The sequence below is a fragment of the Helianthus annuus genome, chromosome 10 (assembly GCF_002127325.2).
Source record: "Helianthus annuus cultivar XRQ/B chromosome 10, HanXRQr2.0-SUNRISE, whole genome shotgun sequence".
Taxonomy (NCBI): Eukaryota; Viridiplantae; Streptophyta; class Magnoliopsida; order Asterales; family Asteraceae; genus Helianthus; species Helianthus annuus.
Window position 1 is genome coordinate 145545934 of NC_035442.2, and position 10922 is coordinate 145556855.

The following is a 10922-nucleotide window of genomic DNA, read 5'->3' on the forward strand; positions in this document are numbered from 1 at the left end:
CCATATAATCTAACGACCTGCGAGCATGCAACAAGTGTATCAGACAACGCTGGTGAGTTCATAGTTTTACAAAACGTTGGTTACCAAGTGTTTAGTTAATCCATTGAATTTAAATCCAAAAGTAATGTTTATAATAACCCGAATACAAGACGGCTTCTGTTTATTTTGCCCTTTCTCCAATGCTTCTATCAAAGCATTGGTCATGACTAGGTCATTAGTTCAACACCCATCCTCCCAGGTACGGGGTGAGGTTGCCAAACCTAAGTAGCGCTACTAACTAATACCATGTTACCTCCCCGGTAACCAAACAACACGGAGGGACTTTAAAGGTAATAGGAAGAGTATATTATCCAACATTCCCGTTTTTACCCAAAAGACTTATCCCTCCCCGGGATACCCACTGACTGTCCCAACCACCGGGACGCATGCTCAAGAGATGAACTCACCTTGGTTTTGCTCGGTAAGACTAGTTACGTGTTCAAATTGCTCAAAATGATCCTAACATGGATACCATTAACAATCAGTCGTGTATCGCTTAATCTTTACATTCTACACACACATTACACAAGTAGGCACCGTATAATATCATGCAAATTATCAGATTATGCAACTAAACACTTTGCAACAAACACCATGCTTTCATGTACTAAATGTTTTGAATCCCCACCATGTTAATGATTCACTGGGTTCCACTTTAAATATCAATTTACGACACTAAATGTCTACTATGTAAACGAACACTTGTGCTAGAACAAGCCCCAAACCCGAGTGCACAACTTGTAACGCGAAGCCTAACATACACTCGTATCAGTTGGTGGCCCAATAAATAGTACCTAACCAATCGAGCCCAACCCTCTCCAATGTGTGGCCCAATTCCATTTACTCGACCCACTGTTACCCCTAAGCCCATAGGTAATTTATGCAACTTATTATCACATCTCGGCCCACTATCCAATTTACTAAACCATGTGGCCCAACAGAACATGTAAGGCCCAATTTCAATGTGTGTGTGCCATCCCTGTTTTACCCGACCCACTACATAAACATGTATATTTAATCTACTTGTTGATCGAGATCAATATATGATAAAATCATTCAATCCCAATCCTCAAATATTCATCATTCACATGTGATTATTCATCCATTTACATAACAGTTTATTATCATTACAATTTACCACCATACATTAATCATGCCACACCATACTTATATTGCAACCTAAACTATTAATAATAATGTAAGCATACATCAAACCAATAAATCATACTTCAACCATTCTCTCCAAGTTTGTAACACATATCAGAAAGTCATACACATCACCAACTATCATGCATTCCTAACTTGTAATATCTAATAACAACATATTCGCAAATAATCCCTCAACTGATTCTCGTAACAAGTTAGTAACAATCACAACAGGAAGTCTAACAGGATGTTTAATACAAATCTAACATCATGCGATCAAGTCATACACAACAAGACTATCAAAACGGATTAAACATGATAATTCACTAACCCCACAAGCTTGATCCAAGAATATAATGTCTCGAAGGGTGGGGGGTCTGCTACAACCGTTCAAAGTCTTGAGATGAGAATAGGGTTTTGTTTTGTTAATTATTCAAATATACTTAACCCTATTTCATAATTTATAAATAAACATAACATAGTTCAACTTCAACATTACGGGCCAGACATGAGAGTGGGCCGAAACCCAGTATAATTCGGATATAGGGTGTGTGCACGTGCATACCAATATCAAGCTAACCCCAACATAGCCGGCCCACTATTAACTTCCATTTTAAATATCTACAAACAATTTCGGTCCAATTAGATTATAAGTTCAAAATTGTCGGCCACTCTTGCATGTGGTCTGATAAGACTTTTGGGCCACTATTTCACATTGCACCAGCTTTAAATTGACAGTCCAATACCATGTTTGCCTAAAGTCCAATTTAGATATTGATGAATTAATGGTTGTCAGTATGTTGAGTAAAGTTAATAAAATGGACTGCATATAATCATTTCAGGTAATTGCACACGACACCACATAGATCAAATTGTAAAACAGGATTTGCCAAACAAATAATAAGCATAGGAAGGATCTTGAAACTTCGGGTTGTCACATCATCCCCAACTTGAAAGAAATTTTGTCCCGAAATTTGACAAGCAAGCACAAAGAGGTGAAGTGATAAATCAAGATTGCTGCAGATTCTCCTCAGGTGCCACATCATCCCCAACTTGAAATGGAATTTCGTCCCGAAATTCACTAGTAGTATCCGAATTTGATTGGTCAACAGGAAAGAGTTGAGGATACTTAAGCTTCATCTGATCCTCGCGCTCCCACGTGAACCCCGGTCCACGTCTTGAGTTCCAACGAACACTCACGATTGGAATTCGACTAAGTTAACGAACCTTGACTTCCTGGTCCATGTGTTCGATAAATTCCTCCAGTAAAGGTATCGCACGTGTTTCATCAGACAACCACTGCCTTAGATCCGAAACATAAATGACATCGCGTACGTTACCCGATTCGTCGGGTAACTCGAGTTTGTAGGTTACGCTACCGATTCTTTCCAGACTATTGAATAGTCCATCGTGACGTCAGTTAAGCTCGCCATGCTTCCCATGCATTCCACACCCTCCCAGGGTGAGACTTTCAACACGATATGATCGCCTACATCGATCTTCCAGCATTTCCTAAGTTTATCAGCTTTCTTGACGGTCACGTGTTGCCGCCAATCGACTCCCGATCCAAACAACCTTCCCAAGAGTTTCGAGTACCAGTCCTAGACCAGTAGTTAAGTTGGCAACCATCCCAGTCTATCAAGAAGGTTGGCATTATTATCTATGTAATGCCTCAACAGAGCTGTCTTGTTACCAAGATGATAACTGCCACCGTAATACTCAATCATAGGCAAATCGTTCCTCTCTAAATAAAAAGAAGCTAGTTCTCTTAGAGTGTCACACCCCCAAAATCCACCATGCTGGGTATCATCGCTTGGAGGCGTGACATGACCAGGATCGAGCCACTAATCATATTGAACAACGTAATAAGTAAATAAAATCAACCACAATACAATTGGCGACCAAAGCTAGTTAACTAAGTTCGAATTAAACAGCGGAAGCATTAAAAGTAAAACCCAAAACATAAGTCCATAGTTTATAAGTTTAAAGTCCAAAGCGTAAGTTTAATAAGTTCATAAGGATTTAAATATTAAGCACGGAACATAACAATCCGTATCCCACAACGACTCCTTCCTCGTGCAAGCTCCAAGCATTTAACGACCTGTAAGGCATGTAACAACGAGTCAACAACAAAGTTGAGTGAGTTCACGTTTGGTTGTTTAGTTTTAAGTTGTTTCTGAAAATGTGGTTTGTCTTTCGTTGGCGTAATTGCCGTGGGGGTTACCCCTAGTTGAAAGTAAAAATTAACCGGTTCTTTCTTTATTACCCAAACCATATCCATGATCAGTGGGGGCTTCCCCATGTGAACCACTAGACCGTACCATATCGACTACTAACGCAAATAAGTTGTGCCCTACATCAGTGTCTATCATCACTGACAGTTTGCCATAGTCCATTAGTACACGCCCGTCCGACTGGCACGGTGTGAGGTTTGCTAAACCTAATAGCGCTATTAACTAATGACCCGCTCGCCATTGGCCTCGGCGATTAAGTCGATATAAATTGAGGGACTTCATGATAGAGTTTTGTCTAGTAAGTTTAAGGTTGTTGTCCTACCCAAGGAGGACGAACGTACGTAGTTCTACCCAAGGAGAATACGCAGGATTAATATTGGCATCCTTCCTATGGAGGATGGCCGTACATATCCTACCCAAGGAGGATATGTAGATTCCATTTTAAATTCTTTAACCCATTCCCAACCACCGGGAATCCCATGCCTTAGAAAGTGTGTGAACTCACCTCGGTTTGCTCGGTTAGATTCTCAAATATAGCTAACAGTCAAAGTCGGTCAATCACGTCCTAGTAGGATTACCACTTAGTTTATTAGTGACTTCAAATAAGCACAAAGTTCCTACACGCGTCTATCACATAACAAGCATCACATCAATAGTTCATGCTCATATCAACATTCCACCTATAGCTACTCAAGAACAGGCATACGATATTGCACATATTACTTTCATTGACATATGACATGTTAGATCATCCTCAGATAATATACTCGACATTTAGACACGCAAATTACTACTTTTGTCATTTTAACTTAAATATCCAAAACTGGGTTGTTTTCGGTCATTTTAATAAAATAGTTATCTTACTTCAAAAATTCCCAACTTTTTATAGAAGGTGCTAAACGGTCCAAATATTATTGTGTAAAAATATTGGGATCCAATTCATCACCAGTATTTTATAAAAGTTCATTTTCCGGACTGCAATTAGATTCATTACTTTCTGACTGCAGTCCACGGAATAATTCATTAAAAATTCATTGTAAGTCGGATTGATGAAATTCCAGTGGGACAATTACTACGATATCAGTGTCCATCTATAGTACCAATTTCGTGACCTAGTTCTACTCAGGTTTCAAGTTATGATGAAGAATGTAACACATATTTTCAGCAGCAAAAATGCAGCTTTAGCTGCTGTTACAAAACGACACTTTAAAAATAGTAAACAAAGTCCAAAAATTATGATTCCAGTGCCATTAGAACCGTATTTCATAATACATAAATCTAGGCTTCAGAAAATACAGTTTTCGTGTTATTAAGGTCTTGTTACAGCCAACTGAAGTTGGCTATAATCACCAATCAGACTCCTGTTTTCAGCTTTTAGCTTTCTAACTCGTGTTCGATCGATTCCGTTAACATGTTTAGTGATCACAACAACATCAAACATCAATATTAACAAGAAAATCATCAGATAATCAACAAGAATCAAAACAACTTCATATTAACATCATGTTTTCATCTTACTTCATCATCATGTTACTTTATATTCAAGACTTTGTTTATGACCCTATAGTGTTCATGGATTCTCATCATCAAATAACTATTAACCACTTAAATAACATGAAAAATGAACGGATCTAAGTTCTTACCACTAGCTCAAGGCTAAGGGAGTTCGAGTGTAGAAAAGTGGTGGTTAAAAGAAGATGTGAGTGGTCCTTCAACTTCCGAACGCACCGAGCTTTGTTGTATGCCTTCTAACACCTATGTATGCTCTTGGAATTGGTAGGAGATGATCGAAAATTGTTGATTATGGTGGTGGTGTTCTCGGCCGAGCATGAGGGAGAGAAGGGAGAGTTTTGTGTGTTGTTGAAGTGTGAAGATGAGAGTGATGATAATCTAGAGGTTATATAAATAATCTTCCAACATGCTAATGTCCTATGTGTAATATGTTTCTATGGAGCCAACATAATCAAATAAACAATGCAAATAAAATCTAGGAGTGGGGAAGATAGGGGGTGTTTAGTTGGTATGCAATGGCAAGGTTAGGGAACTTAGTTAGATTATAATGGTTTAGTTAGGGTGTTATGCATATGATATGTTTATTGGATAGGTTATGATGTTCGGGGCTCATAACTAGCTTAGTAAAAGTGAAACAATGTGTTTAACAATATTTTTGTGTTCCGGGTGATGTCCGGTTGTTCGGTTGAATACTGTTCCGTTAAAGTGCTTAATTGTTCCGTAAAGTGTCTTATATATATATATATATATATATATATATTGTAATACTTTTAATTTCTAACACTTAGGAAAACACACAGGACTATTTACTAACTTTTCTGTATACTACTAGTATGTTAACAAGCACATGTAAGTATAACACAGAAATCAGAGAGCAGTTAGGTAATTCCACACAGTCATCAAGCACTTCAATTATCATTAATAAATTGTACGGAATACATGGAATTTTGAGGGTTGTCACAAAGAGTCCTTCAATTTGCACCAAAGCCAGTCACACACATGCTCGCAGCATGTCTTCAAATGCCAGGAGAGTTTGTTTTCTCTGATCGTTTGCCCAACGGCGATAAGCAATGCTCTGGTCCTAACGTGAGCCAAGGGTGTTGTGTATTGCCTGACATAAATCATGCATAGATCAAATTCAGAGGTAACAAGAGTTGGCACCTCGTGCCTAAAAGCCGCCTCTCTCAGAGGAACATTTACAACTGTGAAGACTCGTCAGTTTTCTTGATTGCAAGGAAGTGTGCTGGTAACTTGAGCCCATCAATGATCACCCAAGTGATAATAATTTCATTTCCATACATGTGTTTCTGGTTGCTACAATCCCGCCTTAACTTTCCCACATGTCAAACTTCGTTCCCATGCGTGGCTATGTGGGCCTTCAGGCCCGGTCACCAGTACATGGTCTTCAGGTCTTAATACATCCTATAAAACTCAGATGAATAGAATATCGAAGCCCGTGTGCTTTGCCTGCACCAGTTCCCTAAGGTTGCTGCATAGTGAGGTCCATATTTGTTCCATGATGTAGCAAATATCGTCCGACCTGCCAAAGGTTGCTTCCCCATGCCCCACATGGGTCAATCTTGAGAACTCTCTTCCTTCAGTTCTTCAATTTGAACAAAGCGAGTCAGATAGGTTAGAGCCGATAATAGGGAAGGTTAGGAACGAGTGGGTTTTCTCAACGGGAGTCTCGAACGTGGCAAAAGCGGTTGAAGGCATTAAATTGTGTAGCTTCCTTTGGAATAAGAATAGATCGTCTTACCCGTTGTAATGTTTGGTTTTGTTTGTTTCTAGCGCCTTGTTTTCTCTTTAATGAAAGTTGGTGTTAGCAAAAGAACTATTAGACCACATGGTGTGGTATACCGCCCTTGCCAAATCAGCCAAAATGACGCTCTATAGCGTCCTCCCCCATTTCCTAGGCGCCAAAGGGAGGGTGGGGGTGGCGCTATGGAGGGGGCTCCATTCCAATAACGAGCGCCAATGGAATGTGCATGTGGGACCCAACGATTCCAACCAATTAGATCTTTTTACTCTTTGATTTTTTTTATTTTTTTTTGTATTTTCTTTAATAGGGCTTTAAAGGACATTATCTCACACCGTACAAATTAATGATAAAACTCTTCACTTATGTAATGTATACATCACTCTGACGTGAAACTATAAAACCTCGACTTTATACCAGACCACACTAACCTTTGTAACGAACTAACGTTCTATGGAAAGAAATACAAGTGGATGCAACGGATACGAGGGTATGATTGTGATTATAGTGTTACAACAAGGGCAAAAATGTCCTAATCCTGAAACATGGTGAAAGGATAAAGCACCATTGTGAGTTCTGCATAATCATCTTCTTCTTCCTCTTGGTGACAATGGCTGCATCTCTCCATACTAGGTACTCTCAAACCCTAATTCTCCTCTATACATTTCATCCACCTTTATTCTCTGTTCCCTCAACAAACTTATCCACTTAATTTCACACTCTTTATCCTCAAATCGACTCAGTTCTGTCATTTTCACCTCAATTAGGGTTTACACTTCACCAATACTTGCCTGTACGGTTTCAATACGCAGATTCTATTACACAATATCTGTTAATTTAGCGAATATTGTATTTCACTGAATTCATCCATGTTATTATTGGTTAAATTATTAGGTATTCATACGGTGTGATTTGAATTATGGATTTGTGTTTATGATATTAGTATTATTTGTTAAGGATTTTGCTATGGTACATGTAGAAGATAAACAATTTACGCTAGGTGTGTTTAAAAACTGTTGAAACCAAGCCGAACCGCTGCATCCGAGTCAAAACAGCTGGTTCTGCCGGGTTAGGACCGATGCCGTTCGGTTCATGGTTCGGAAAACCGCTTTCAACTGTCCGGTCCGTTCAGTTTGTAGCTGTTTGGCTCAAAATTTTGGTCAAACAGATTTTTTTTTTGTCAAAACCGGACTGTGAACACGCCTAATTTGCACTGATAAGTTATGAATGCTTACTTTTCTGTTCGTCTTTTGCCAGATTCAGTGCCAGCAGCTTAATATCATCACATGATCTGTGCCACTTAAGCCCACACGCAAACGGGTGGAAACCGTCACATATGCCTCAAAGTTATAAACTGGGCAGGACTATACAAAGATCATTAAGGGGTTCTTCTGTGGTTTCCCCTATGGCTCTAGCAGCAGTACGAACTTATGTTGAATTTTTTTTTTAAATTCCATAGACGATTATAGAAAATAAGTAATTATTTGGTTTTCTTGGCTGTACCTGCAGAATGCGAGTCAAGATACTGATGACATGTATGATGACCTGTTTAAGAAATACGGGAAAGTTGTTTACAAAAGCAGTGACCAAAAATCTCCTACTGCAGAGGTGGATGATGATGCTGAATGTTTGTCTTGTAAGCCCTTCACATTATAATATTATATATTATATATATACTTCTGAGTGTCTAATGTTTTTTCGTTATATTTTATATATATATCGGCAACTTAGTTATGTTATTCGACGTTATTCTTGTTCTTGTACACAGTTGCTGTGGCATTAGCAAAGATTGCAAGTGATGTGAAGGCTGCTGATATAAAACTCCTGTTTGTGAAACCTTTGGTTTATTGGACTAAATTCTTCCTTATTACCACTGCATTTTCTAGACCACAAATTGACGCCATCAGGTAGTTGTTACTCTATATAACGCACCATGGTGCAAAAATCAAAAAAGTAATATGCATATTATTTTTATGTTGGACTTCAGGAACCGAATAAATGATCTAGCTGAAAAACAATATGGGAAATTTGCTACTGGAGATACAAAAGCCAATTCATGGACCTTATTAGACTTTGGTAGGTTTTCTTTCAGTTATTTGATCAAAACTACCGATTATGTCAATGTCGTGTTACTTTAGGGCTGCAAAAAAATCGAACGAACACGAACAAGACCTTGTTCGTCTTCATTTTTTTAAGAAATATATGTGTTCACGAACTGTTCATGAACATTTACCGAACGAGATTTTATGTTCGTGTTCGTTTGTTAAGGAAACGAACTTGTTCGTGTTTGTTTGTTAATTTTAAGCCACGAACGTTGATGAACACAAATGAGCACAAAGTAATGTTCATGAACACAATTGGAAACAAACGAACACAAACAAGCGTTAATGAAAAATATATAATACACTTAACACTTATTAAATATTTTATTTGTCAGAATTCTGAAGTATTTAAATAAAATATAAAAACTAAAAACATCAATGAACTATTGAACACAAACGAACACGTTACCAAACATTCACCAACATAAATGAACGAGCGCGGCCTCTGTTCATGTTCGTTCATTTAACTAAACGAACGAAATTTCTTGTTCGTGTACGTTTGTTTAATAAACGAAGGAACACAAACGAACTTCCCGCCGAACGGTTCACTAACTGGGTCGCCGAACGTTTGGTCCGTGCCCTACTCTTGGTTCTACAATTAACTATGTGGTGTTATATATTATTTTCAGGTGATGTAGTGGTGCACATATTTCTACCGGAACAAAGAGAAATTTACAACCTGGAAGAGTTTTACGCCAACGCGACTCCCATAGAGCTACCTTTTGAAAACGAACAAAGATTTGGCCGTTGAAAAGATGGCAGTTAAAACCCCACACGCACAGAATGTAGTTTCACCCACGAGGGACCAAAGTGGCTCATGCATGATCAAGTTGAACACGGGTGCTGGAGATTATGACTTAAGGTGCAGATTAGACCAAGGGTGAAATAATGTCTTCTTCTACCCATTTAAAGTTAAATGTTGTTAAAAGCATGCATAGGAAATGTTGTTAAAAAGGTAGTATGTAGGGTGTTTGGATGTGGGATTTTAAATTGATCATTGCATTTAAGAACAAGCTTAAGATAATCATATGACTAGTATCTGTTTTCCAAAAGATAGTTTCTAGTTTTAACCATGAAAAATCATCAAGTCATTATCAGTTCTACAAAACCGATTTATCTGTTTTAGGTTTAAAGAGCTAATTCACAATCTAATATAACCAAACTAAAAAGGGGTTGGTTAAACGTACCCTTATGTGATAGAGATTATCTTTAATAGAGGAGTGTCCACCAAGTGTGTGAGAGGAGTGGATACATTCAATAGCGTCAGGTTATAAAATTCGACAACGCTTTGTAAATCTTTATATTTGCTACCTCACTATATTTATTTTTCTCGTGTATGATATTAAACATTGATATATGATATTTGTGCCCAGTTATGAGTTTTTTATAGTTTGGTATTGGTGTGTTTATACAAAGTGTATTGTTTTTAAAGGTTTGATAGTAGACACTGGATATTTAAAAAAAAAACAGTATAACCTTGAATTTAGAAAATCTTAACTTTCTATCGAGCTCATTTTGAGTTTATCTTTCCTTACAAATGTGTAAGGCATAAGACCATTACTAACGGGTACACCCATAGAAGACGACAGGGACACGAAAATATGACATGAAACAACACGATTTTAACAGGTTTGTGTTTGATCTTTAACAAGTTTCGTGTCTTAAACAGGTCGGCATGATAAGACCTGTTAATTTTCGTGTCGAGTTCATGTTTACCTATTTCGTGTTCGTGTTTTATCGTGTTCGTGTCTTGACATGTCGTGTCTAACACAATATGCCAGCCCTAGACTCCACACTCCACCCCTTCAGGGTAAGTTTGTGTCTTAATAAGTCATGTTCGTGTCTTAACATGTTTTCTGATACGTTTGTAAGTTTTTTTGTGTCTTAACATGTCGTGTTCGTGTTTGGAAAAACTGACACGATAAGATTTCGTATCGAGTTCGTGTTTACCTATTTCGTGTTCGTGTCTTAACAGGTCGTGTCTAACAAGATATGCCAGTCCTAACCCATATGGAAGAGAGAAGTGGACGGGATGGTGTGACAAGGAGAGACGGAGTGTGAATTTGTCTTTACAGGTGGGTGAGTCAGCGGCATGAGAGAGAGGACATGCCTATTAGGCTAGAGGGTGTG

At 38.2% G+C, this 10922-nt stretch overlaps 1 protein-coding gene across 1 annotated transcript; it reads left to right on the plus strand.

Moving 5' to 3' along the window:
• The first annotated feature begins 7173 nt into the window (after positions 1 to 7173).
• Positions 7174 to 9844, plus strand: LOC110885966 (protein Iojap, chloroplastic). Its single transcript, XM_022133709.2, has 6 exons — positions 7174 to 7323; positions 7948 to 8110; positions 8200 to 8326; positions 8459 to 8597; positions 8678 to 8766; positions 9422 to 9844. The coding sequence occupies exons 1-6, from the start codon at positions 7301 to 7303 to the stop codon at positions 9541 to 9543; spliced, it is 663 nt and encodes a 220-aa protein (XP_021989401.1). The 5' UTR covers positions 7174 to 7300; the 3' UTR covers positions 9544 to 9844.
• Positions 9845 to 10922: the final 1078 nt, after the last annotated feature.

Coding starts and splice junctions, on each gene's coding strand:
- LOC110885966 (XM_022133709.2), top strand. CDS start 7,301: ATGGCTGCATCTCTCCATACTAG. Junction 8,327..8,458: donor TGATGCTGAATGTTTGTCTT/GTAAGCCCTTCA, acceptor TCTTGTACACAG/TTGCTGTGGCATTAGCAAAG. Junction 8,767..9,421: donor ATGGACCTTATTAGACTTTG/GTAGGTTTTCTT, acceptor TATTATTTTCAG/GTGATGTAGTGGTGCACATA.